The 23,046-nt window shown below is 37.8% G+C and overlaps 1 protein-coding gene across 9 annotated transcripts in view; it reads left to right on the top strand.

The window, feature by feature from the left end:
* Positions 1-23,046, top strand: part of BCAS3 (BCAS3 microtubule associated cell migration factor) — a 548,857-nt gene that overhangs the window by 183,239 nt on the left and 342,572 nt on the right. For all 9 annotated transcript variants that reach the window (XM_075013784.1, XM_075013782.1, XM_075013780.1 and 6 more), the window contains exon 16: positions 17,763-17,913. In XM_075013784.1, the coding sequence (XP_074869885.1) occupies positions 17,763-17,913 (151 nt within the window). The remainder of the gene's footprint in view (positions 1-17,762; positions 17,914-23,046) is intronic.

The raw sequence follows: 23,046 nt of genomic DNA, 5'->3' as shown, positions 1-23,046 counted from the left end.
TTAGTGGTGCATTGTATTGAATTGGAATAGTGGGGAAATGTAGGAATGTGGAGAGAACATTGTCACCTTTTTCACAAAAGCTACAGCTTTTAAAAATTCCTGTGTTCCTCTTCCTTCTCTACCTGCCACCACCCATGCCACCAGCTGCTTATATTCACCTAATACAGTGAGAGTTTATGGTAACTGCTATGCTGGAATATGATGTTCAAAATAAAAGGGGGGAAGTTGGTGTCTTTCAAAATTTCTGGGACTCATCTTGTTCTGCTTCAAACTTAGATATAAAATTTCAGACCAGAAGCAAATGTATGGAATTTAAAAAAAAAAATCAAGTCCTTGAATTAAGATAAAATTTGTTTAGTTCTAAATTATAGGACTTGGGAAACCAGTGTGTTATTTTATATGTTTTTGTTATGCCTATTTACAGTTTGAAGAGTACTTAGGGAGCTGAAAGGATACAGATGGTTGATCTGTATTATGTGCATTAGCTTTTTTTTAAGACTTTTATCATATACTTTAAAAACATAATTAACTAAACTTCACAACGACTTTCATTGCAAAATTTGGTGCACATGTGCAGCAGCTGGATTAACAGGAAACTGTGATGACTATTTTAATCCATGAACTAAGAAGGATTGACACAAGATTGTAACAGCTCCTTGGTATTGTATATGGTTAAATAGGCAGATACTATGTATGGTTTTCATTTGAAAAAGTTATTGTTGCCTTGAGGCATACGTGAGGTCTAGTGGTGAGAGAAGAGCAGTGGCTTTTGGGTTTTACAGGAAGCTTCTCCACTAATTTGCTGTGTGACCTTGGGGGAGTTACTTATTTGTGTGAAAACTTCCCCCACCTATAGAATGAGAATAATAATCTCTGCTTTAAGGGTGTTGGGGTTTAATTAATACTTGTAAAGTGTTCTGAGATCCTCTTCTGAAAGAGAGGCTATTTAAATTAAAAATATCATAATGTATTTAATTGTGTGCGTTTGTATCATGATGTAGCATGGGAAGTAAGAATGCTTATTTTCTGTTTGCTCAAAATCACAGTAAATTATAAATTAGCCCTCTCTTCTTATTTTATGTTTGTTATGTACTGGGTGAAGAAGTTGTCTGTGGTGAGCATTTGGCATAGATGCTCATGATAGCTGTCTCAGTTAACGCTGTTTTATGTATTGTTGATCAAATGATAAATGGGCTGGCAGCTTGGTGTAGAATGCTGTCCTTGTCAGTTGAATTTTCTTCATTGTACAATCTCGACATTGTGATCGTAATAAAGGACCATCTGCAATTTTGGAAGTATTTCATTTAAAGTGTAGCAACGTGCGTTGCACTTGAATAAATTTTTAGACCTTGTTCTTAATTCTTCTGTTAATACTTCTCATATATTAGAATGATATTCATATAATCCTACTCCGGAAGAATGGATTTTAGTGACCAAAAAAGATTTATTTTCTGCTCACATTAGCGTGAGCTTACTTTTTATGGCTATAATTATTTTCTGAGTGTAGTCCTGGTAATTTTTTTCCAGCTCTCTTTTTCATACTAGTGTCAAAGTCAAAAACCAAAACCACCCTTTGCCCCAAAACAAAATAAAACAACTTGTCATATATACAGTGGAGAAACAATCTGTTTACAGTTTATTTAGGAGATGTACAAATTGTTTATCCACATAGTGTAAACCTTTATCAGGGTGGGATTCATCTTGGAATGAATCATTTTTTGGCTTTACTGTTGTTTGCCTGTACTCCTTTGAAGCAGAGTGAAGCAAAGGAAACTGTTAACTCAGAGTTGATAAAGAGATACTTCCTTTGCACCTTTTATAGTCAACACAGATTTTGTTTGGGTTATTTTATCTGTTAATCCACCCTAAGTATATTTTTGTCATTCAGTTGGGTTGCCAGAGAGCGTTGTCAGTGATACCAGTGTCAAGTTGGTGTCCTTTTATGGGCTTTGACTATTATAGGACTCTTGTGAGATCAGTGGATTTAAAGTTAGAGCAGAATTGGGCCTTCCACGGCTGTTTTCCATGTGTGAAGTGACAATAGTAGCCCTTACCTGTCTCACAGGCACACCATGGGGATTATGTCATTAAATAGTTAAGAAGGACAAATTCTGCACTTGATTACACATGTGCAGTGCCTGTTAGCTCCAGTGGCAGCCGTGTGTATGTGCCCAAGGGTAGCATTTAGCCCTAAAGTGTTAATGCTTGTTTTGAAAATGGAAAGCCTTATGCAGATGCTCAATATTTTTATCATCCAGTGTAAAAATTACAATACAATGCAATGCATATTTCATTTTTTCACTCTGCTGACAATAAGTGAAAAGTCTTGTTTAACCTACGTGTGGCTTTTTGTTTTTGTTGATCAGCAATTTTCCTGTGAGTCCACATCACAAATGTAAACATAAATTAACCACACATTTGAACCTTGTACTGTGCAGTTCCACCTACTTAGAAAAATCAATAACAATATGATGATTCTTGAACTTGTTTTTTCTGTATCATTTAATTGTGTATTGAAGTTTTTATTTGGATTTTGTAGTTTTTGCCAAAAAAATCAATCACAGACAGATTGGTTCTGTTTTAAATTTTATGCCTCGACTGAAATACAGTACATACACTTTGAACTCAGGAAAACAAGTCTTATACACAAGCTGTGTCTACACTAGCCCCCGTGGAGACAGGGGGCTTTCGAAAGGAACCCCGAGTCTTCGAAAGCTCCTTCTTCCTAACACCAGATAGGAAGAAGGGGCTTTCAAAGTCCAGGGAGTCCTTTCCAAAGGCCTCCGTCTCCACAGGTGGCGCATGATTCAAAAGCAGCACTTTCAAATCATCGTGGCTGATATTATGCTAATGAGGTGCTGCATATTCATGGCAGTGCCTCTTTAGCATGTTCCGACCTCACTCATTACCATGCCGAAAGGAAGGGGATAATGTAGACACAGCTATAGTGTCTTTGGACGTGGATTTCACTGTATGGAAACATTCTACATTTTGCAGAATAATCCGTTTTCCATTGTAAAACCTTTTTTTGTTGATTTACAGTAGGTCTTCCTCCACATCCTTGTTCCTTCTTTTATTTGTAGTGGGTGCTGTATCATTAAAGGCAAAATCCAACAGTTTGATAAATGCACACATCTCAGATGCTTTAAATATTTTTCATGTCACTTTTCACTTTTTCCCACAGAGAAACTTCTTTTTATTAGAAGAATTCTTATGGGAAAGAGGAGTTGAAAGGAGTGACGACATCAAGCCTTCCTGAAAAACAGATTGGTTTCCCTTAAGTAACACTCACTTGAGAAACCACCTATTTAGAGAGAGGCAGACAAAAATAGTTTCAAAGAAAATTAGCTGTAGAATAACTTAAAGCACTGGAGGGCAGTTCCCTTCTAAGTTTAACTTAATAGCCAGCACTAAACATGGATCAAAATCAGGCTATCTGAAATGTCTCATGCTGGCTTTTATTTTGCTTTGTTGTAAATTGTAGGCTTTATCTGGTACAAACAGGTTTTCTAAATTCACAAATAGGCTGAAGGATATCATTGTGTGGGCCTGACTCTTTCTTTATCTGTTTGAAATACCTGCATTCATTTGATGAATGCAAATAAGTCTCTTTAGAAAAGTATTGTAATAACATATTTTCCTCTTTAAATATATTGACAATTAATTTTCTAAGTTTGTCTATGAATTCTGATTTGTTTGTTTCTTCACACCACTGTTCTTTACATTGAGCAGTGGAAAACAAAAGACTTCCTTTGAACTAGTCACAGAGAGGTAGCCGTGTTAATCTGTATCTTCACGAAATAAAAAAGCAAAAACAAACAAACAAACAAAAAACAGTCCTGTAGCACTTTAAAGACTAACAAAATAATCTTTTAGGTGATGAACTTTCGTGGGACAGACCCACTTCTTCAGATCTGGAAAAATTCCCTTTGAACTGAAATGGTTAATTGGACATCCCTCTAGAGGGCGATGTTTTCTCAACTTTATTAAATGCAACAGATCCAACTTCTCTCAGTGTAATTGGGTGAGTTAGGCTGATGGTTTATGTTGTGATGACATAGGAATAGTCTTATTTATCATCCTGTTTGCCTTGCCTTTCTGTAAAGTTGGAAACTTAGTTACATCCATTCATTGATATCTATTTGCAAAGTTTTAACAGAAATTACTTTTCAAGCGCCTTAGGAAGAATTTGCATCAGATTATAGTTCATTATTTTATACTGGCAAAGACTCCAGGCAAACTACTCTTTTAAAATAATGTGCTCTTGGTTATCTTATATCTTTAGTATTCTGTATGTCAGAAGAGTGGACTTTCTTTCCTTTCTCGTTAATCCAAAGGGGATTCATGTTGCAGTTGGTGATGTTACCCAAGTAATTCTTTAGTGTACAAGTTGGAGGATGGACTACTTACAATGCATGATGATTCAGTTCTTTTCCAGTCCTGTTCTGAGTGTGTCTGTAGACGTAGCTTGATTCCTCTTCCTCCCTCTCTTCCTCCCACCTCCTCCTTATTCTGGCAGTCTTGAATCATGTTGTAGGCCATTCTGTTCTGGACTGTAGACTGTACTCCAGCAGGCTGGTGCAGGCCATTCCATTCTGGAAAACTCAATCTCATGCCCAGCAACTTTATACAGAAAGCTCACAATACTTATCAGTTACAATATGATGGTGGGTTGCAAATGTGTAGAGTACATGAGAGGATAGATTAGGAGGTAAATGAACGGTTGTTCATTTGGACACCAACCAGCAGTTTTACTGATTGTAAATAAGCTGCATTGTAATAACAGGGGAAGAACCAGTGAAGTAGATAAGATTTGTAGTGTCTGCTGGTGAATTTCTGCATGGTAGAAAAAGATTCATTGTACAAACTAGAGGACAGGAGACCAAAATTTAGCATATCAGAAAGTCCAGTAGGGAAGTAGGCTGAGGAATTGTACCATGGGGAGCAGGATCATAAGGTGCTTGAGTGGGGGAGCTTTGTAGTTGGTACAGATGTGCTTGGGGGAACAAACGTAGGTTTCAGAAAATGGGACAGATGTTTCTTTTGCACCTACATTTAAAAAAGGCATGTGTTAGCATTCCGAAGAGGACATAGCTTTGGATGACAACTACTTCAGGAGGGAATTGTAGATACTGAGGCAGGAAGTGACAAACACATGCCTGAATGATTTACCAGAGTAAGTGTCAAGGCAATGGCTGATGCAAACAATGTTTTTTTGGAAATTTTTATATGTGGACTGGCAGAGGACTAATGGCCCAGCAGAGCCAGCAGTCAGTGGCAGGCTAGAGTTCAGCCTGAAAAGGAATGTTCTATAGTTATGAGGTCCTCGTTGGAGTTTTCTTGCAAAGGTGGACGATCTTTTGCGTTGGTGACATAGCAATGAATAGAATTTCTATAGGATCAGGTTTTGATTTGTCAGAGGCAGGTGGAGGAGGGACTCGAGTAAAAGAGATCAATACAGCTCTACTCTGAAAAGTAACCCAGTAAAATGGCATTGCGAGGTTCTTTTATTTGCACAACTCATAAATTAAAAGATATTTTTCCCTCTGCAAACCCTGCCAATGTGAACTGAGCTGTGCAAGTCAAGTTTGATTGTTCTTCTTGAGCATCACCAGTGATGAGCTTATCCCACTGCTGATTTAAGCCCTCAGTGGCACCTGTGTTATCTGATTGTCTCTGATGGGGTTGCACAATTCATGTTGATTGAAATTAGGTGAACAATTGTATTGGTGGTGCACAAGAAGGCATAGAAGCCACTGATTTAGATACTCTGTAGGAAAAAAAAGTAGTGAAAACTTGTAGTTACTGTGGACAGCAGAGGTGACTACACAAAGGGAGGAGATGACTGATTGCATTTTTGCATAGCTGCTTTTCAGAGCAGAACTGCATTTCAAAGGAAAGAGTTGTGTGTCATTAGAATAAAAGCCAATCACTAAGTTTAAGCTGAAATAATGTGCTTGGGTAAAAAGAGCTAGCCTGGGGCAGAGGGTGGAGTACAGAGCCAGGGGTCGGGGGTACTTCGACCAGTTGGTCAGTATCAGAAGTATAGTTTACCACCAGAAGTAAAGAAACAGAGATAGGAGTAAAACCAGGTGAGAAGAGCAAGACAGCATGTTCTTGAGGATAGCGTGGTTGGAAATCTCAACTATTGGTTGGAAGTCAAGGAAGATAAGCGGTTTGAGAGAGATATGATCGGTGAAATTAAGAAGGTTATTTGGCACCTTGGGAAAGGTGGTTTCATTGTTATGAAAGATGTAGAAGCCAATCTGACAGGTGGCTGCCCAGGACATGAGAAGGCTGGTTCCATCGTTTTGGCTTTGTTTAAAGCACAGCAACAGCAACAGTGAAAGCACTGGGAGAGAATTCTTCCAGCGCTCTGTGTAAACCACCTCCACGAGGGGAATAGCCAACGGGGGTGTGGGTGCAGCTCCCAGGGCTGTAACCTGGTTTACACTGGTGCTTTACAATGCAGTAACCTGCTGTGCTTTTGGGGGCGGGGGGTTCACACCTCCAGAAAGTTACAGTGCTGGAAAGTGCTAGTGTAGAGTTAAGCGTGGCCTGCACCAGGCAGGTAAGTTGATTGTGACTACGCAGTTCTAGCTATGGCAGTTGTGTAGCTAGAATTGATTTCTCTTCAATCAGCTTACCTGGCTGTCCTCACTGAGGGAGGTCGACAGGAGAAATTCACCCATTGACCTCCCTTAGTCCTCATGATAGTGAGGAATACAGAGATTGACTGCCAACCCCAGAGAGATCGATCTCTTGTGTCTCTACCAGTCAGGGTTGATCGAGACATAACCTTAGCTGTAGTAGAGAATGGAGTAAATCATGTGAAAGGATATGAGGTGGTGATGTGACAGCTGAGGTTTTGACGAGTTAAAGCAATAGATTTTTATGTACCTGTTTGTTGATGGCGGTGGCTAGAATGGGTGAGTTACGATTAGAAGTGAATAGAAGGTAAGAGTTGCAGGAGGTAGGTTTTAGTGCTGGAAGCCAGAGGAGGACTCTTCCTGCTGTCCCTAGTGATGGATTCCTCTAGGAAACTGCAGCTGCCACTGTTGTAGGGGGGAGATGGGCAGTATGGAATATATAGCCTTGTGCCTGGGAGGCTGAATCAAACCCTGTGTATTTGTAATCAGTGATGGATTATGCAATAAAAGAGGTGCATTTTTTTTTTTCATTCTTAAGTATTTGACTCAACTGTGCCTTATTTGGTTGCCTAAAAATTTTAGGGAAAGAATGTAATCGTTAAGACTAGAAATAAAATATGCTTGTATCTGTTAAAAGGTATATCTTCGCTCTTCTTAAATATGCTGATTTGGCGTATTTTATTTGCTGAGTCTTTGCAGGCAGTTGAAATCAGTTACTGTTTTCCCATCTGAAGGAAATGCATCTTTGACACTTCTCATGACCTGAGTCATGCTGCTGTCACAGAGCCAGAAAACATCCTTAATAGTCATGGGTAAAAAAACAGAGCCAATGAGGGCATGTGTGGGGGGGAGAGACAGAAATATTCCTATAACCCCCCACCCCCACTTTTAATATTCTGTGGGTTTTAGACAAGTCCTTTTTTGTAATTATTTTCCACTGATGACAGGCTCAAGTTCTCATATGCAGTGGTTATCAGAGTACATTATTTTATATCACTTAGAAGCACTAAAAGATGGGCTGTCTAAGTTAGATATCTGCCTAGAACTACCGTAAACATAATGTTTTTGCTAATTGCTGCAGATGTGGACATAAATACAAGGGAACACAGCCACAGCTTTATTAACATGCAGCCATGGGCTTGGCAGAATTTGATTTTTTAAAATAATTTTGACAGGTAATCTTAAGGTTTATTTTTGAGCATCTTTTAGTCTTGATAGATGTAAATTTTTACATTTGTGGGAAATTCTGGGGAGGCTGTCAGAGAATCATTTAATGACAATCAACTTTGAGATTCAACAAGCTAAACCTTTTAAAACCACGAAACACCAATTATCATCACATACCAGCATATGCAGAGTACATATCCTGAAGTTTAAACTATGAGCCACATTTTTCTCACATTGCCTACCTGTAAATTTTGCTGATTTTATTGATGGTAATAGTTTTGTCAGTTTGTGTGTGCATGGTGAAATGCATGTTTACCAACATTTTTCAGTAAAAATCAAATCCTCTTATACTAGTATAGGAGTAATCCTTAATATTAGGTGCCTGCAAGGTAAAAATTGGGGAGAGCATGCTTTTATTTTTCCTCCCTATACTGTATCCAATAGTAAGAGAGAGGTAGCCGTGTTAGTCTGTATTCTAACAAAACAAACCAGCAGTCATATAGCACTTTAAAGACTAACAAAATAATGTCTTAGGTGATGAGCTTTCCTAGGGCAGACCCACTTCTTCGGATCTGGTGATCCAGAGACAAGGTTGTTCTCTACTGCACACACACAGGTCATACAAAAGGCTATCAAGCCAGTTACCTACATCTTCTTATGCAAAAGTGACCCAGAGCTCATGATGAGGGATTGTGTTTTCAAACAACCAAAACTCCTGTAGTTTCTGGCGGTCAGTTTGTTTTAATCCATGGGACACGGAAGCCCCTTGTTTGACAGCACCACAATTGAGGGCCCTCCCTTGTCTGAATTACACCAGTCTCTCCAAATTTCCTGCAAGTATGCACCAAGACGAAGAGGTCATTGAAATTTGCATGTGGAGGAGGAGGAGCAGCAACAGCATATGCCTGTCTCCCCATGCCCTGCACCACTGATTCTGAAACGCACTGCATGAAAACATCTACAAATGGACACTTATTAAGAAAACTTAATAAACGCAGTGATTATGAGCAGCCAAGCCTGGAATCCGTGACTGAGCAGAATGAACCCCCGAGACCTTCCCTGCCTGGCACAAGCTTTTACTAGACATGATTCAGCCCATAGGAGGCCGTTTTAGCCAATTGCTCTGGCAATCACCATTTGGGGTGAACCTGCAAAAATATCAGTGATACAGTTTGCTCCTACCTCTGCAGGGAGCCATGGAGTCCACAGCTGGCTATTAGAAGGAGTAATTTCTTTTTGTTTTCATTTTTTTACATCAGTGTAAGTTTTGCCCTCAGGATTGTAGGTTTGGCCCAGCAATATTTTCAGTGAAAGGGACCTTGAGAGATGATTATGTGGTCAGATTTTTGACCTGTTTCTTGATTTACTTTTAAACCTGTTGCTAATTCAGTGCACGCTTTAATTTATATTCTCTCTCTGTCCAAACCCAAAGCTTCAGTGCTTTTTTATCCTTGCTGCTTTTACCAGCAACCTTAGCATAACAAAGTGTTCTTGGTGCACGGGAGGAGGCAGGGCAGTTGACATGGGAAAAGATCTTAGTTTCAAGATATTTTTTAAAACATTAGTTAAAATCATGGATGTTTTCCCTGACAAGGTCTCATAGCTGCTAGAATGGGACTTCACATATATGCTCAGGAGGCTCTCTGCCAGATAACCAGGGCGACTTCAGGCACAGCTGCCTATGTCTCCACCCCTGTGATCATGTATGTGCTGCCAAAGATTTAATTTCCTTCTAAAAAAAATGTGTAGAATTAGGAGCATTGTCTAGCTGTATATCACCAGCAGTTTTTACAGCTTCTCTGGTGGTGAGTTCTAATTCCAAGCAAAGCTAGAGCTTTAAATATTTCACCCATAGGATATGTCTACAAGACAATGAAAAACCTATGATGGGTGCACTGTCTTACTGTTTAATTGCAGTGTAGATGTTCAGGATGAGCTGTAAGACCCTGCAAGGCTTTAGGGTCCCAGAGCTTTGTTTGCCTGCAGTTCAGCATGTCTGTATCATAGTTAAACAGCTCCTTAATCTGTGCATGGGCCAGGGGGAGGAAATAGTGAATGGTATAAGTTCCTCTGTCCCTACCTCCAAGGACCGGAGAGGATTTGAGGGCATCAGAGTATTTAGTGGTTGGGGCCAGTGTTTCCTGTAAGTTGGGCAGCCACCTGGGAGAGATTCAAATGCTGCCCAATTGATTAGCTGGCAGCATGTGTTTCTGTTGGTGGTGCACATCCATACATGCTTTGGTGCATAAAGCAATATTTATTCTTCAGATGGATAGAAAAAGTTAGAGGAGATCCTGGTTGGGGCAGTCCAGGGTTTCTTGGGAGGGAAAGGAAGTAGTAGAGGCCACAGATGAAGAATGTGGAGAGGTATAAAGATGGGTGTGGTGTGAAAGACTGAAGGGATGAAATCCAGGGCCTGAGGTGAGACTTCCCTCCACCAAACAAGTAATTGAGGGTAGAGAAGTGTTCCTTTGCCCTGTGTCTGGACACTTGGACTATTGCATGGCTCTCAGGGTAGGGTATGGTTGTCAGCACCCTGGCTTGCCTCTTGGAATCAGATGTTTCTTCTTCCTCCATAGAGAAAGAAGGGGCTACTTTCCCAGTACACTCATGAGCAGATGCAGCCATTTTATCAAAGATGAACAAAAAAAGTGGTTTTAAACTTCATGAAGACAAAAGGCCAAATTCTGTTCTCATCAGCATAAATATTTCTGACTTCAGTGATTACTTTGGATTTACATTTGTGTAATTTTGAGAAAAGTTGGCCTAATCTGTACATAGACACTGCAGTTATAACTATATATGTTGCTCTTGAAGCAGCTCTTCAAAGCATTGCTACAAATATTCAGGCCTAAGCTGTGAAATAACTCTTGTTATTTGCAGTTTGCTACATGAAGCAGTTCTGCAATGGGAAGAGGTAGAGGTTATTTTAATTAAGGACTATAAGGTTTCCTGTTTTTGCATATCCAGTTCCCAGGGAAAATGTAACATTTTGGGGAGATTTAAATATATCTGTATGGAAAGTATTGTTTGGCAGTAATCAGCATTGGTGTGTTAAATTAATTAACATACTATTGAAAGATCTGTTACACCCTCCTAAACGATTTCTGTGAGCCAACATTGCTTTCATAGAATTCTCTATTTGGATCACAAGGCAGGGTTTCTCACCAGGGCACTGTTGTTTCCTCTTCCGACTCTAGTAGATTACACATTATACTGGAACATGTCTGAGGAAAGGTCAGCAACAAGGGTGAAAGTCCTGGAACTGTATCTGGGAAGCTTTTCATTCTCATCTATGAAACGTCTTGTGTTGACTAAAAAACAAAACAAGCTGCCACATGCATGATTTTTTTTAACAAGACCCTTTCTTATATTTAGACAGGATTTTATTTGTCTTTGCGTTGAATAATTAGCGAGTATTTGGTTGAAGAGTCTTTTACAATAGGCACACATGAAGGCTAAGCATGGCTTCGTTTTCTCATTGCCTGCCTGTGACTGTGTAACTCAAGTTAGCGTGTGTTTTACGTACAGTCAGTAAGTTGCACAATATCTGATGTTAACTCTGTTATAATATTTGGCGCAGCTTGAATTTCAGTCTATTTAGTACAGTAGGATATTAAAATGAGACCAAGTGCTTTTGAATTTAAATGACATAATATATGACTTATTAATTTTATTGGAATAAAACAAGGAAGAATGAGATCACAAAGAAATATAGGTTTTTTTTTTCTAAATCTTATCTTATTATGTAGCTAAAAGAAATTCAGTTCTCGTTTTTTTCCCAGAAACAATACAGAAAATGTTGAATGCTTATTATTCCCAACCTACTAATATAAAACCTTACACAGGGCCAAAACCTGCTTGTCTTACTTATGTGTAAAGTGAAATTTCACAGTGCTCACCACCATCCCACAACAGCTGACATTAGCCAGTGCCAGAATACCTTATCCAGTTGAAATTGCATGGGGAAATTTGATAGGTATCATTATATATATGAATTTGAATTTACCTGGACTTTGGTGTTTTATACCCCTTCCTGTATTAGAAAGTGCACCTGTGATTTTTAGAGATTGGCAGTGAGTTTACTGGGTATCTTCTTCTGTAGCTGATGGAAGCTGGTGATAATCAACACTTGGTGAGATTGCTCCTTGGGTAGCCAGCACTTTTTTTTGTCTCTTCTAAAAGTGATGTTTTCTACCACGAGGTGCACCTAGGTATACCACCTGACTGCAGGCCAAGCCCATATCTGTGTTGAGTTCATTGTCAAATGATCAAGCATTTGATCAATTTGGTATGCTGCTTGTTTTTATGATGTATTGCAAGCTAATCCAATGTGTTATGATCAAAATGCAGTTTTCTCATATATCTGGAAAACTTCATTCTCAAAATAGTAGAAGTGTGCAACTTGCTCTGTCATTTAAATCTGACAGATTAGTTCTTTACTGTATGTTATTCTAGTTTTTATTTTTTAAAGTGAAATTTTAAAAAAATTGGAAAAGTTCATTTGTAGCAGTCATCAACCCACTGCCCAGTTTCCAGACGTACGTAGGTCCTGGTCGTTTGCCACTGTCACATCTTCTCAGTCACTGCATTCAGCAGCTAAGAACCACAACTCAGTATAGTCTGCTTTTCTTTTTTTTGAAAAGGGTGGGCAAAGGTAAAACTGAAACATTAGCCTTGCAATGGCATTACCTGGGAGTTGCGACTGATGTCTTTTCCACAAATGTCCAACTTTGTCAAAAACCAGTAAATCTTGTGAAGCTTATTTTCCTTATAGCATCTGTGTTTTATAATGGTGCTTTTAATTTGTTTTTACTTTGTCTTTGGGGATTTCTTTTGTCCGGCGCTTTCAGGCCTCCCTTTTTTAGTGGAAGTGAGTATGTTAAGGATGACTGGTTTGGGAATATACCCCTGCAAAGTTGACGTGACAGCTTGTTTGCTCTGTGTAATAACAAAGCCCATTGTTATTTTCTCTCTTCACTTTTATCCTCAACTTAATCCATTTCTCCTGTGAGTATTTGGGGTATAAAATGCATGAAAAAAGCCATGGCTCAGAACACAGAATGGATAACAGGAGGTTTTCTTATCCCAGACTTTATGTCAATAGGCACTCAAGATAGAACTAATGAATTATTTTTTTTCATGCCTCGGTAGGCAGACTTTATCCAATGAAATGTTGTTCTTTGTAAAAAATGTCTACTGTGAGAACACTTTTTAAAAAGGCAAGAACATCCTGTGATTTTCACCTCAGTTTACAGCGTGTTCTCTGTCTATGTGCCTATGTATAAACAGTCATAGATAAAATTCAGTAGCAGCTTCAACCAAAACAAGAGAACCAATTTCAATAATAGAAACCTGAAAAAGCTCATTTTGGATTTGGGGAAGAAAACACTTAAGTTTGGGATTTGGATTTAGAACAAGAGTTTGAATGCTTATCCCAACTGTCTTTTCCTCTTGAACCTGTAAAATTTGGCTCAGAGTTTTTGCAAGAGCTGCTTTTTGGGTGGTGTTCTGGCCCTTGCCTGGAGCCTAGGAATGCCAAGATACAGGGAAGTGACACGATGTACAAAAAAACCCACCTTAAATTAAAGTGCCCACAACAGGCCATAAACGCAGCTCCTCCTTGCACAGCCTCACAGAAGAAAAACCTCTCCAGTGACATCCCATAGACAGATACTTAACACGTGTCTTCCTCTGACCTCTGGAGGTCAGTGAACTCAGACACTGGCAGATCACCAAGGAGGAGAGAGGCACGGCTAAGGACACTCTAGTGAAAATGTTCTTACGGGGGCATGTCTTTCATGAAGGTGCCGGTACCCTGCCCTGTTTACATGCAATTATCAGTATGAAAACAAGCTTCTAAAGTTAGACTGTCATTTCAAGCTAAATTTTCAACACTTAGGGAAGCTGTTCTGTTAGAACTGTAGTCCTGCTTTTTGTTACATAGCAGTAGGTGAATCTGAAGTGTTGATGTATCCTTTGCACAGGCTGCAAAATAACGTACTATGCTAAAGGATTCTTTATGGTACATAATTATTTCGATATTTCTGCAGGACTTAAACTTTATCGCTGTGTTCTTTGACAATGAATCAGCAACTGCTTGAACTGTGGAAATAATGTTGATGCTTGACTGCATTCTTTATGCTTTTTTGGCCTGATCCTACTGTCTCTTGCAGAAAACTCCCATTTGCAGCAACGGGAGTGGCATGCTTCTGTGGGCTAGAGGACACACGGAATGAATTTTTAGTGCGTTTTTGGACAGATACAATAGTATACACAAAGTTTTAGAAAACCCTGACCTGTTAAATGTAATCTGTGGAACACGACTTCATTCCAGTAGTGGATGTACAATGTAGGTCTTGCTGAATGCGTGATAAAGAAATCCTAGCCACAGAGTGCATTTACTGTATCCCTACGGCTATGCAATTAAGAAGTCAAGGTTATATCTTTATGATGGGACTGAGGCAACATTGTCCAGACAATAGAGCTACCACTTTATAGAACATTTCCATACTAAAAGTATCTAAATATAATTCAAATGAAAGCTATTATTATTACTTTTTCTATATAAAGTTGCATTTTTCTTAATGTGATTCATCTGCACTAAGTAGACCTTATTTAAAAGTCAAATAATCAAACAAATTGCTCACTCCAGAAATAACATTTTTCTTTTAACCCTTTTGTACCACTCTGATTTTTAATTAGATTTGCACTGTAAGAGATTAATTTAATTTTAAAATTATGCAACTAAATTTTGCTTAAAAGAAAGTCATGTAGATTGGTAGGTTTTTGGTGGCAGATTAGATGTTTAAAATAGTTGCATCTGTTAAGTTTGGATCTCTTACTTTAGACTTCATTTCTGCTGTGAAATATTGAGTTTTATGATGACCGTGTTGGTTAATTTTTAATTTAAACTACTATCCTGTCAGTCAGTAAAACTTTATTTTTAAAGTTAAGAACTGAGATGATACATCTGTCTTAGAAATTATGAACAAGCAAAACATCCTCCTCCTCCTCATCATCAACAACCATGGGCTCAGCACCCATTGGTGTCTGATGCCTCTCTCACTATTTTCTTCCATCTTCCCCTGTGCAGAGAAAACATTCTCCTGCTTATCCACATTTAGTTACTTTATAACACCCTCTTTTTACCCCAAAGGGATAATCTCTGTTATCACAGTCTGAAGCTAGTGCTTGTGAGTAATTAAACTTCGAGTCTGTTAATACTGTTATTTTTAAAGCAGTTTTCAACTGAAGGCGATGAATATGTTTCTGCGGAGAGTATCTGCAATAGGTTATAACAAGAGCATCTTAGCTCTAGCATAGGTTTAAATAATGTTGGTGACATTTTAAAAGGAAAGTGTTTTCATGAAATATCAGAAATGGCATAGTGTTTTGTTAGAAACAACAGAAAAGAATGCATGAAGGATTGTTTTTCAAGGTGGTTTAAAGATTCTGATGTCACAATCTTGAAAACAAACCTCATATATTCAAGTATCATTTCTTTGTTAATTCTGACTGGAAGCGAATTACAAAGGGATTGCAGTATGATGTAGGCAGGAATTAAAATAGGATTTTCAGCAACAATTTTTTGTACAGTGCTTCTGAAAAGGAGTAAATAAATAAATGCTGCTTTAGTGCATTCCTAAATCACAAATGAACAAGTACAAAGGAATTTTATGTTTTGTTCTAATTTATCATGTCTGAAGCATCTTTATTTCCCTTTATACATCTTTGTTCTTTCCTTTTTCCTTCTTGCCTTCCTTTGGTTGTCATTAAAGACACACAAAAATACTTCCCGTAAAAAGTTAAGTAATATATAATGTATCAAACAACTCAGAAAAATGTTGCTCCTCCTTAGATCCTTCACTCTATAAAACACAAACGTGACAGCGACTAATTGGTGTGTATTGGTATCTTTAAGATTCCTAAAGAAGGCTCTAATCCTTCAAACTGCTGTGTCCTCAGCTGCCCCACAGGATCCCTCAACTTTAATGGGAGTTGAAGGAGCTCTGCATCTTTAAGCGTAGATCTAATTTATGATTACTCACTTTTTCTGCACTCAGAAATCCTATTGAATTCAGTGGCAGCTTCGCATTGGGAAGGCTAATTAATTGCTGCATGGTACTGAGATTTGAGTGCATTGACTAATTGTGGATTCATGGTGTGTACTGTATACAAATTAGTGCTGCAACAGGCAGATGGGATTCGGAACTTGATCAGGGTGGGATGACAGTGAGCCATCCAATTCCTAACAGAAAAAAAGCAAATAAGGTGTAGATATTTACAAGCACTTTTTTTTAGGAATTACTGTTTTCCTGTGTTGAAGATCTCTGCATATGTTGAATACATAGAGAGGAACATTTTATTAAAGGAGATTTGATGACATATAACAGTAACTAAGTACACAAAAATGCAGGAAATCTTTATACACTCTTTCCTCATGAACAAAGAATGAATGTTCAAGGAAACTAATCAGAATTTAAAGGAATTTAAGCTTCGGGGTTAATTTAAACATCAGGGATTTTTGCTTTCTTTCTTTTGTATTTCCTTTCCAAGTTAGTTCAAGAAAATCTCTATAGTTATAAATGAAGTCTGTACTCAGAGCCTATTCAGTAAGCTGGTTATTCATTATAGTTGTGCTGTTTCTCTTAAAACATATTGATTAATGCTCAGGCCGGATACCTAACATAAAATACTCTTTGTAATTTCTTCTGGTTTTTGTTGTTGTTGTTGTTGTTGTTGTTGTTGTTGTTTGTGTGCTTTCCTCAAACACAGAGTTTTACATACTAGGTAGAAAAACAAATAAAGAGCCCCCAAGCTAACGGTTATATAGTAATAAAAGGAGGGGAAAGGAACCTCTGAGCGTCTTTAGGAAGAGATGACATTCATTAAGATTTTTCCGCCTTCCTTTTCCTATCTTCAATCCATCTGAAGTACCATTATAGCTTTTCAGCCTGCTTCCTGTGAGAAACTCTTTTCTTTGCTGTTATTCTTCCTTGAAAAAAGGTGGCTGCACTTCAGTCAGGATTGTATGGATTTGGCCTGGGATTTGTGTAATATCTATGTAGAATGCATTGGTTGTTTAGGAACTTAATTCTCAATATGGCTTCCTTTTTATTAAGGACAAAGCCAGCATTTCACAGCATTATAGGAACACAGAAAAACAAGTTAATGATCTAAACCTTTTAATTCACAGTGGCTTGTCTATTTCAAGTACTTTTGATTCTATTATAAACAGACTGGCTCCCTTTTGTTTAATTTCTTTTTTTCTTTGGCTTCTTTGGTTTCTTTCTTTCTTTGGTTTCTTTTTCTCTTTGCTTTCTTTCTTTCTATGGATTCTTTCCTTGTTGGCCCTGAAATTTGTAACTAGCTTCCTTTTCTAACTAACGAATGAAAGGCTGTGATTGCAGAATGATACAGATGTAGGGAAGCATAACTAAACTAAGCATATGTCCAACACGGGCCTTCTGTCTTAGTAATTTGAAACAAGTTTAATGTGCATGGGTGGGGGTGGGGGTTCATTCCCTTTTTAAAATACTATATTGTGGCTCTTTTATTTCTCTTGTTTTACAGGACAGTAAAGTTTTTCTTTTCACAATAAACTCTTGACTTTTCTGTTATTTTAGCTCAACTTTCCTTCATTTTATTCTTTATAAATAAGTACCGTGCATTTTTCTATCCCTTCTCCAGTGCAGCCTCTTGTAGGTACCATGCCTTCACTCATGGAGACAGCAAAAATGTTCTGTTCAGAACTTCTTAATGTAAAGCATAGAACTGCAGATAGTTCTGTAGTTTTAAGGTGAATTCTGTAAAGATTTTTTCTTCATCAGTAGAAGGCTATTATCGTATATTTAAAACTCTTAATTTTAGATGGTTATCTGAAAGGATAAATGGGGAAATTTTTCCAGTAATACATTTCTTAACTTTTTCCATCCCTTCAAGGTAAACTGAATAGCCAAGACACTTACAATAATTTTACTAATAATAACCCTGGGAACCCACGACTCTTGCCTCTTCCAAGTTTGACTGTGGTGGTACCTCTTGCACAAATCAAACAGCCAATGACGTTAGGAACTATCACCAAACGCACAGGGTAAGTGCATCTCCATGACATTTGTTGTTAACCTTGTTTGTGGTGGTTCAACAAAATACTCAAGGAACTAATTCATTTGGTTAGTGATGCTTTTCTGATTTATCCTTTGTGTTTTCGGCGTGTGTGTGTGTGTGTTTGTGTGTGTGTAAAAAAAAAAAAATTAAGTGGCTCAAAACTAGACAGAAAGGAAGAATAACAATGCCAAGTATTAAAAATACATAAAACAGACCTGTCTAAGAATTCAGAAGCATAAATATTTGTTTGTTTGGGTGAATCATTTTCTTGCAACCGCTCTATGGTCATATTCTACATTGACATGGGTAGAGGTTTTGTATAAGGAAAACTATAAAATATAAATTGGTTTATATTGAATCATATACTTTGAGCTCTTGAATAATTTCCACTTTGAATAAAACTTACTTGTAATGTGTTTTTTGATTTCTTTTAAATTATTCAGGCATATTGGTAGCTGTCTGTCACATACGGAAAGGCAGCAAGCCAGGGTGAATATGATATAGAAAAATCATATGCATATAAGTCTATGTTTCTAATGTTTTGCTGACAGCATAATTTGGTTGGTGTACCCTATCGAGTCAAGCTTTTAATAATGATTTTTTATAAAACATATGTCGTTGGTACTCCGAGAATCCTCCTCATTTTCAACAGCTTTTACACAGTCCAGGGCCCTAGTGTTAAGGTAAGGAGGACTAGACTAATTTTCTGTGGATCTCATTGATCAGTCACAATGGTCATTGCTGGGTGTTTGCAAAGGAACTGTCTTTTTTTCCTCTTTGTGCAGCACCTAGCACAGTGGAAAACCGGTTCACAATTAGGGCTGTATGGCACTGTGGTAATTCAAATGATATTAATATCTCTTATTCAGTGGACTACCTCCACAGCACTTCTCATCCAATCTCTTAACTTGGTACAGTTAGCTAAGGCTTGGGTTTGATGTGTATACATCTGGAGCCACATGTTTAAATTCTCCTTTTGATAGCTGTTATTAAATAGCATATGGAATTTTTCAAAGATGTGAAAGTTTGCTGCCATGTCCTTGATCAAAATTTTCTTTTCCATTTATTGTTCTACAGTGTGCTATTCGCTTCTTGATTTTTGCCACCCATCCAAGAGTCAACTACATTTTAGTAGTTTTGTCTGTATAGTATATAAACCACTTCAGGATCCTTTGGTATGAAAAGCACTACTACTAAGTTTACATTGCTATTATTTCTTATTATTTTATTATTAGATAGGACACTTAATAAATCCTAGTAAACCAACCACACTTAGAAGAGAGACACAAGGTCAATTCAGCTTTCACAGATTTTAAAGTTTTGAGGTTTTTCATACCTGAAATTGAGCAGCATCAGTTGACAGTATTTTGTATAGCCACTTGTCTCTGAAGAAATCAGAAAACTTCTGCAGTTCATGAGCAAACTCTCTCAATGATAGATTTCCCCACCTGAAGGGCTGGCATTTTATTTTGAAAGTTTGCCTTAGTCATTCCATTATTGACTGAGGCTTTTATCTGTAAGAGAAGCATGCTTATGTGGATACTTTACTGTAGCTTCGCCCACATCCTATTCATGGAGTTTGGGCACTGGTAAGTAAGCACCATCTTGTCATCCCTATTAGGTTCCCTGCTCAGTGCCCCAGTACTTAGATTTCAGACAGGAACTAGTGAATTTCACCTTCGTGCCCATCAGTTGGAGTAAACACAAATAAGGATTTCAAGATTGTGACCTTTATTCTGGTTAATTATTCATTCTCTGATGTGATATCTTATATTTATTTTTATACTTCATATAGTTCTACAGATGTGCCTTCCAAGGCCTTAGTGTCATATAATCTCATCACCCAGTTGTGCTCTGACTGATGCGAATGGGAATTTTGTTAGGCCTTTGTGCCGACTTACGTGCAAAGCTAAACAAGTGTGCTATCCCTTGCTTTTGGTAGGAGTGTAAGTGCTCGTCACCTCAGATAATTTGCCCCTAGACTGCACAGAGAATTGTAGAACTAATGTGTGGAACAACAGACAAGACACGGATAACGGAAAACTGTAGTTAATTCCTTCCATGCATACATTGTAAGTGCTTGTTACCTTTTTTTCGCAATATAATCACAGATAAGGAAGTAAAATGGAGTGTGGAGGTGAGTGCTGGATAGACAGTGAGCAAGGAAGAGGAGTAGGAGGGAAGAGAAGTGTCCAGGAGGAGGGAAGGCATAGAGTGTGCATCAAAAGAGGAACTAAGTCATGAAAGGGAGAAGGAGACAGGAGTTCAGCAAAAGGACTGGGAGGAGCACAACAACAGGAGTAGGAGGATCTGAGAATTTCCACTCTTGAAGATAAGTCCAGGAACTGTGAACCACAATGATAGGCCTTTTAGTACCTGAGAATAAGAGAGATGGTTGAAGGAGACAAGAAGCCAGTGGAGACTGGAGGAGAGAATGATATGATTGGAGTGACAGAAGAGGAAGGTAGTAAAAGTCAGTTTTGCACTTGTGTTAGACCCACTTATTTGTTTGCAGCAGTTATATTCGCTGCATTTTCTGAGATTGCTGATTAGAAAAAGTGCTGATGATGCCATGGAAATTCAGTACTAGTAGTGAAAAGTAATGCCAATCTTTCATTTTAATTCTACTTATTATTTCTTACTTCTCTTACATGTTTAGTCCATGCTCAGGTTTTTCCACATGTACATTTCCGAGTTACAAATGTTGCCCTATCCAGTTATTTTGTGCAATTTTTTAAATGAATTAAGTATAAAGTATTCAGTGACACTTATGTATGTACAATAAATGGACATGGAAAGGAGCCCCAGCTATGTAAGTATACTTCTCATGAATGGGCTGATAATTTTCATCAAATCCTATAAATGTGTAATACTAAGCTCCTGGCTGCCTTCTTTTGTTCTTTGTCCAAAATATTTGATGAACGTACACAAAATTAACATGAAAAGCCCTGTTTACAAAGCAGAGATTTAAGAGGAATGCCTAGGATCCCAGAAGCCTGGCATGCCTAAAATGGCCACATTGAGACAGCAGCCTTAACTTAAACCTCCAGGGGGCAAAGCGTGTGTTTGACATATTTAACATCTGCCCTCATATTTCTAGAAACACACAGCAATGTAAGGCTGTACAGTGTAATACTTAGACAGGACAGGGACCATCTGCCTAGATGTGGGAAGTGTAGGAGGCATGTATTACTACAAATGGCAAAAGACAGATGTATTTACACCTACATGGTCAGCACCTTTAAGCAGTGCTTCAAGGAAACAAGGCACTCTTTGGAAGCAGCTGTGTAACCTTGTGATTGTGCAGTCATCAGGGGAGGAGGAAAAGCTTACAATCAATTGGATTTTACAACTGCTGTACAGTGGTCATCAAAACAGATTCTCTTTCCATGGATTTTAAAAAATCAGATTTTTAATCTGTTATGGGACAATTCCTGAAAAAGGCAAGATTAAAACATAACTGATAACGCCTATGGTAATAGAGTTTAGCCCCTCTTTGATTAGAATTATAGCTGGATTTATCAAGCAAATTGGTGTTTTTGTTCTAGTTATTCCCAGGACAACAAAATGCAGGTTATACCTCTAGTATTGAATATGTAAGAGTGAGCTTACCAAGAAAAATGAGATTCCTTGTTTCCCAAAACTGTTCTTTGCCCCCTTCCTTAGCTTCTTCCCTTGACTTTTTTCATCCCCCTGCCACTTTCTCTTAAACTGTCTATTCCCCCATCTCCATTTGGCACTTCACTCTTACCCAATTTTTATAAGCCTCTTGACTCACTTTCCTGCAGTTTTTCCTGTCAACACTTTAATACCGCTAAAGGTTCCCCAAAGACTCTAAACACTTTCCAGGAAGAAGGACGATCTAGTAGTAAGGTATGGGCATGGGGGTTGGGAGGTGTAGGTTCTGCCACAGATTGCCACAGTATCTTTGGGGAACTGAGTGAACCTCTGTCTCAGTTTCCCTATTAAGAGAAAGGAACAGATAATACTGACTTCTTTTGGAAAAGAGGTGTGTGTCCTGATGATTTTTTTTTTATCTGCAAAGTGCTTATAAATCATAAAAGCAAGGTTGCTATATAGGGACAAATGATTTATTTCCTGAGAGAAGCAATAGAAAACTGGACAATCGAATTGTCTTGGGACCATTAAAAAACACTTGAATGTATTAATTGGAGGAAAGCTTTGTGTTTGCAGTTGGCCTATTATAAATATATCCTGTTTCAGTGGTGTGGAATTGTATGTAGTTTCAAGTTCATACAAATGTAGCAAAATGCATGAGCTGTAATAGAGAAGAGGAAATAAATGATAAAGTAATTACTACAAAAGAAAATTCTTGTAAATGTTTGCTCTTTTGACAGAAGCATTCATTTTAAATTTCTCAAGGGATGGCCATTTATGTTAGTATCATACTTCAGTCACAAATATAACATAGCTACATTGAAAACCTAATATGTCAATTTCTGTAGTAGATTCTTGTCAAAACAAAGACTTATAGAGTTCCATATAAGACCAGGAACAAATCTGTTTTTTCTTCTTTGAAAGATTTGAGTTCATGTATTTGAAACTTTATCCATATCCTCTCCACCCACTTTTTTAAATAAAGAGAAGAAAATGTAGATAAAGTCTCTGATGCTGAAAAGAACTGAGATTTTATCATTTTAATGTTTCCAATCTTGTGTACTATTTGTTCTGAAAATCACTGATAACCGTTTGATGAATTTGACTCCTACGAGTTTAATTTATCCCAGGTTAAGTTAATGATGCAAACAGAAGTGAGAAGAATAATGCCATGATCCAATTATGTAGGTAACAGCAACTGAAAAAATCAAGTATGCATTAAAATGCTTTATTGAAAACTTTCTATTTTGGGCAAGTTTTTAATTGTGGTCGTATATCATCTGAACAGTTAATATACTAAACTTTGGTAATAAAGAAGTAGCTCTAACGCTCTGTGGTTTGTATAAAGTATTGTGATTTATCCTACATTTTGCTCAAATGTCACAATTTCTTTATGCAGTATCAGTGAAACCTGTTAGTACTGGGGGGTTAGGCCAAATAGATATTATTGTATTTATTAACATGTTGAATAATTGCATATTTAAAAATAAGATATGCTAAT

The sequence above is a fragment of the Carettochelys insculpta genome, chromosome 19 (assembly GCF_033958435.1).
Source record: "Carettochelys insculpta isolate YL-2023 chromosome 19, ASM3395843v1, whole genome shotgun sequence".
Lineage (NCBI taxonomy): Eukaryota > Metazoa > Chordata > Testudines > Carettochelyidae > Carettochelys > Carettochelys insculpta.
Note: the sequence above shows the minus strand (reverse complement) of the source record. Positions and strands in the feature narration are given on the sequence as shown.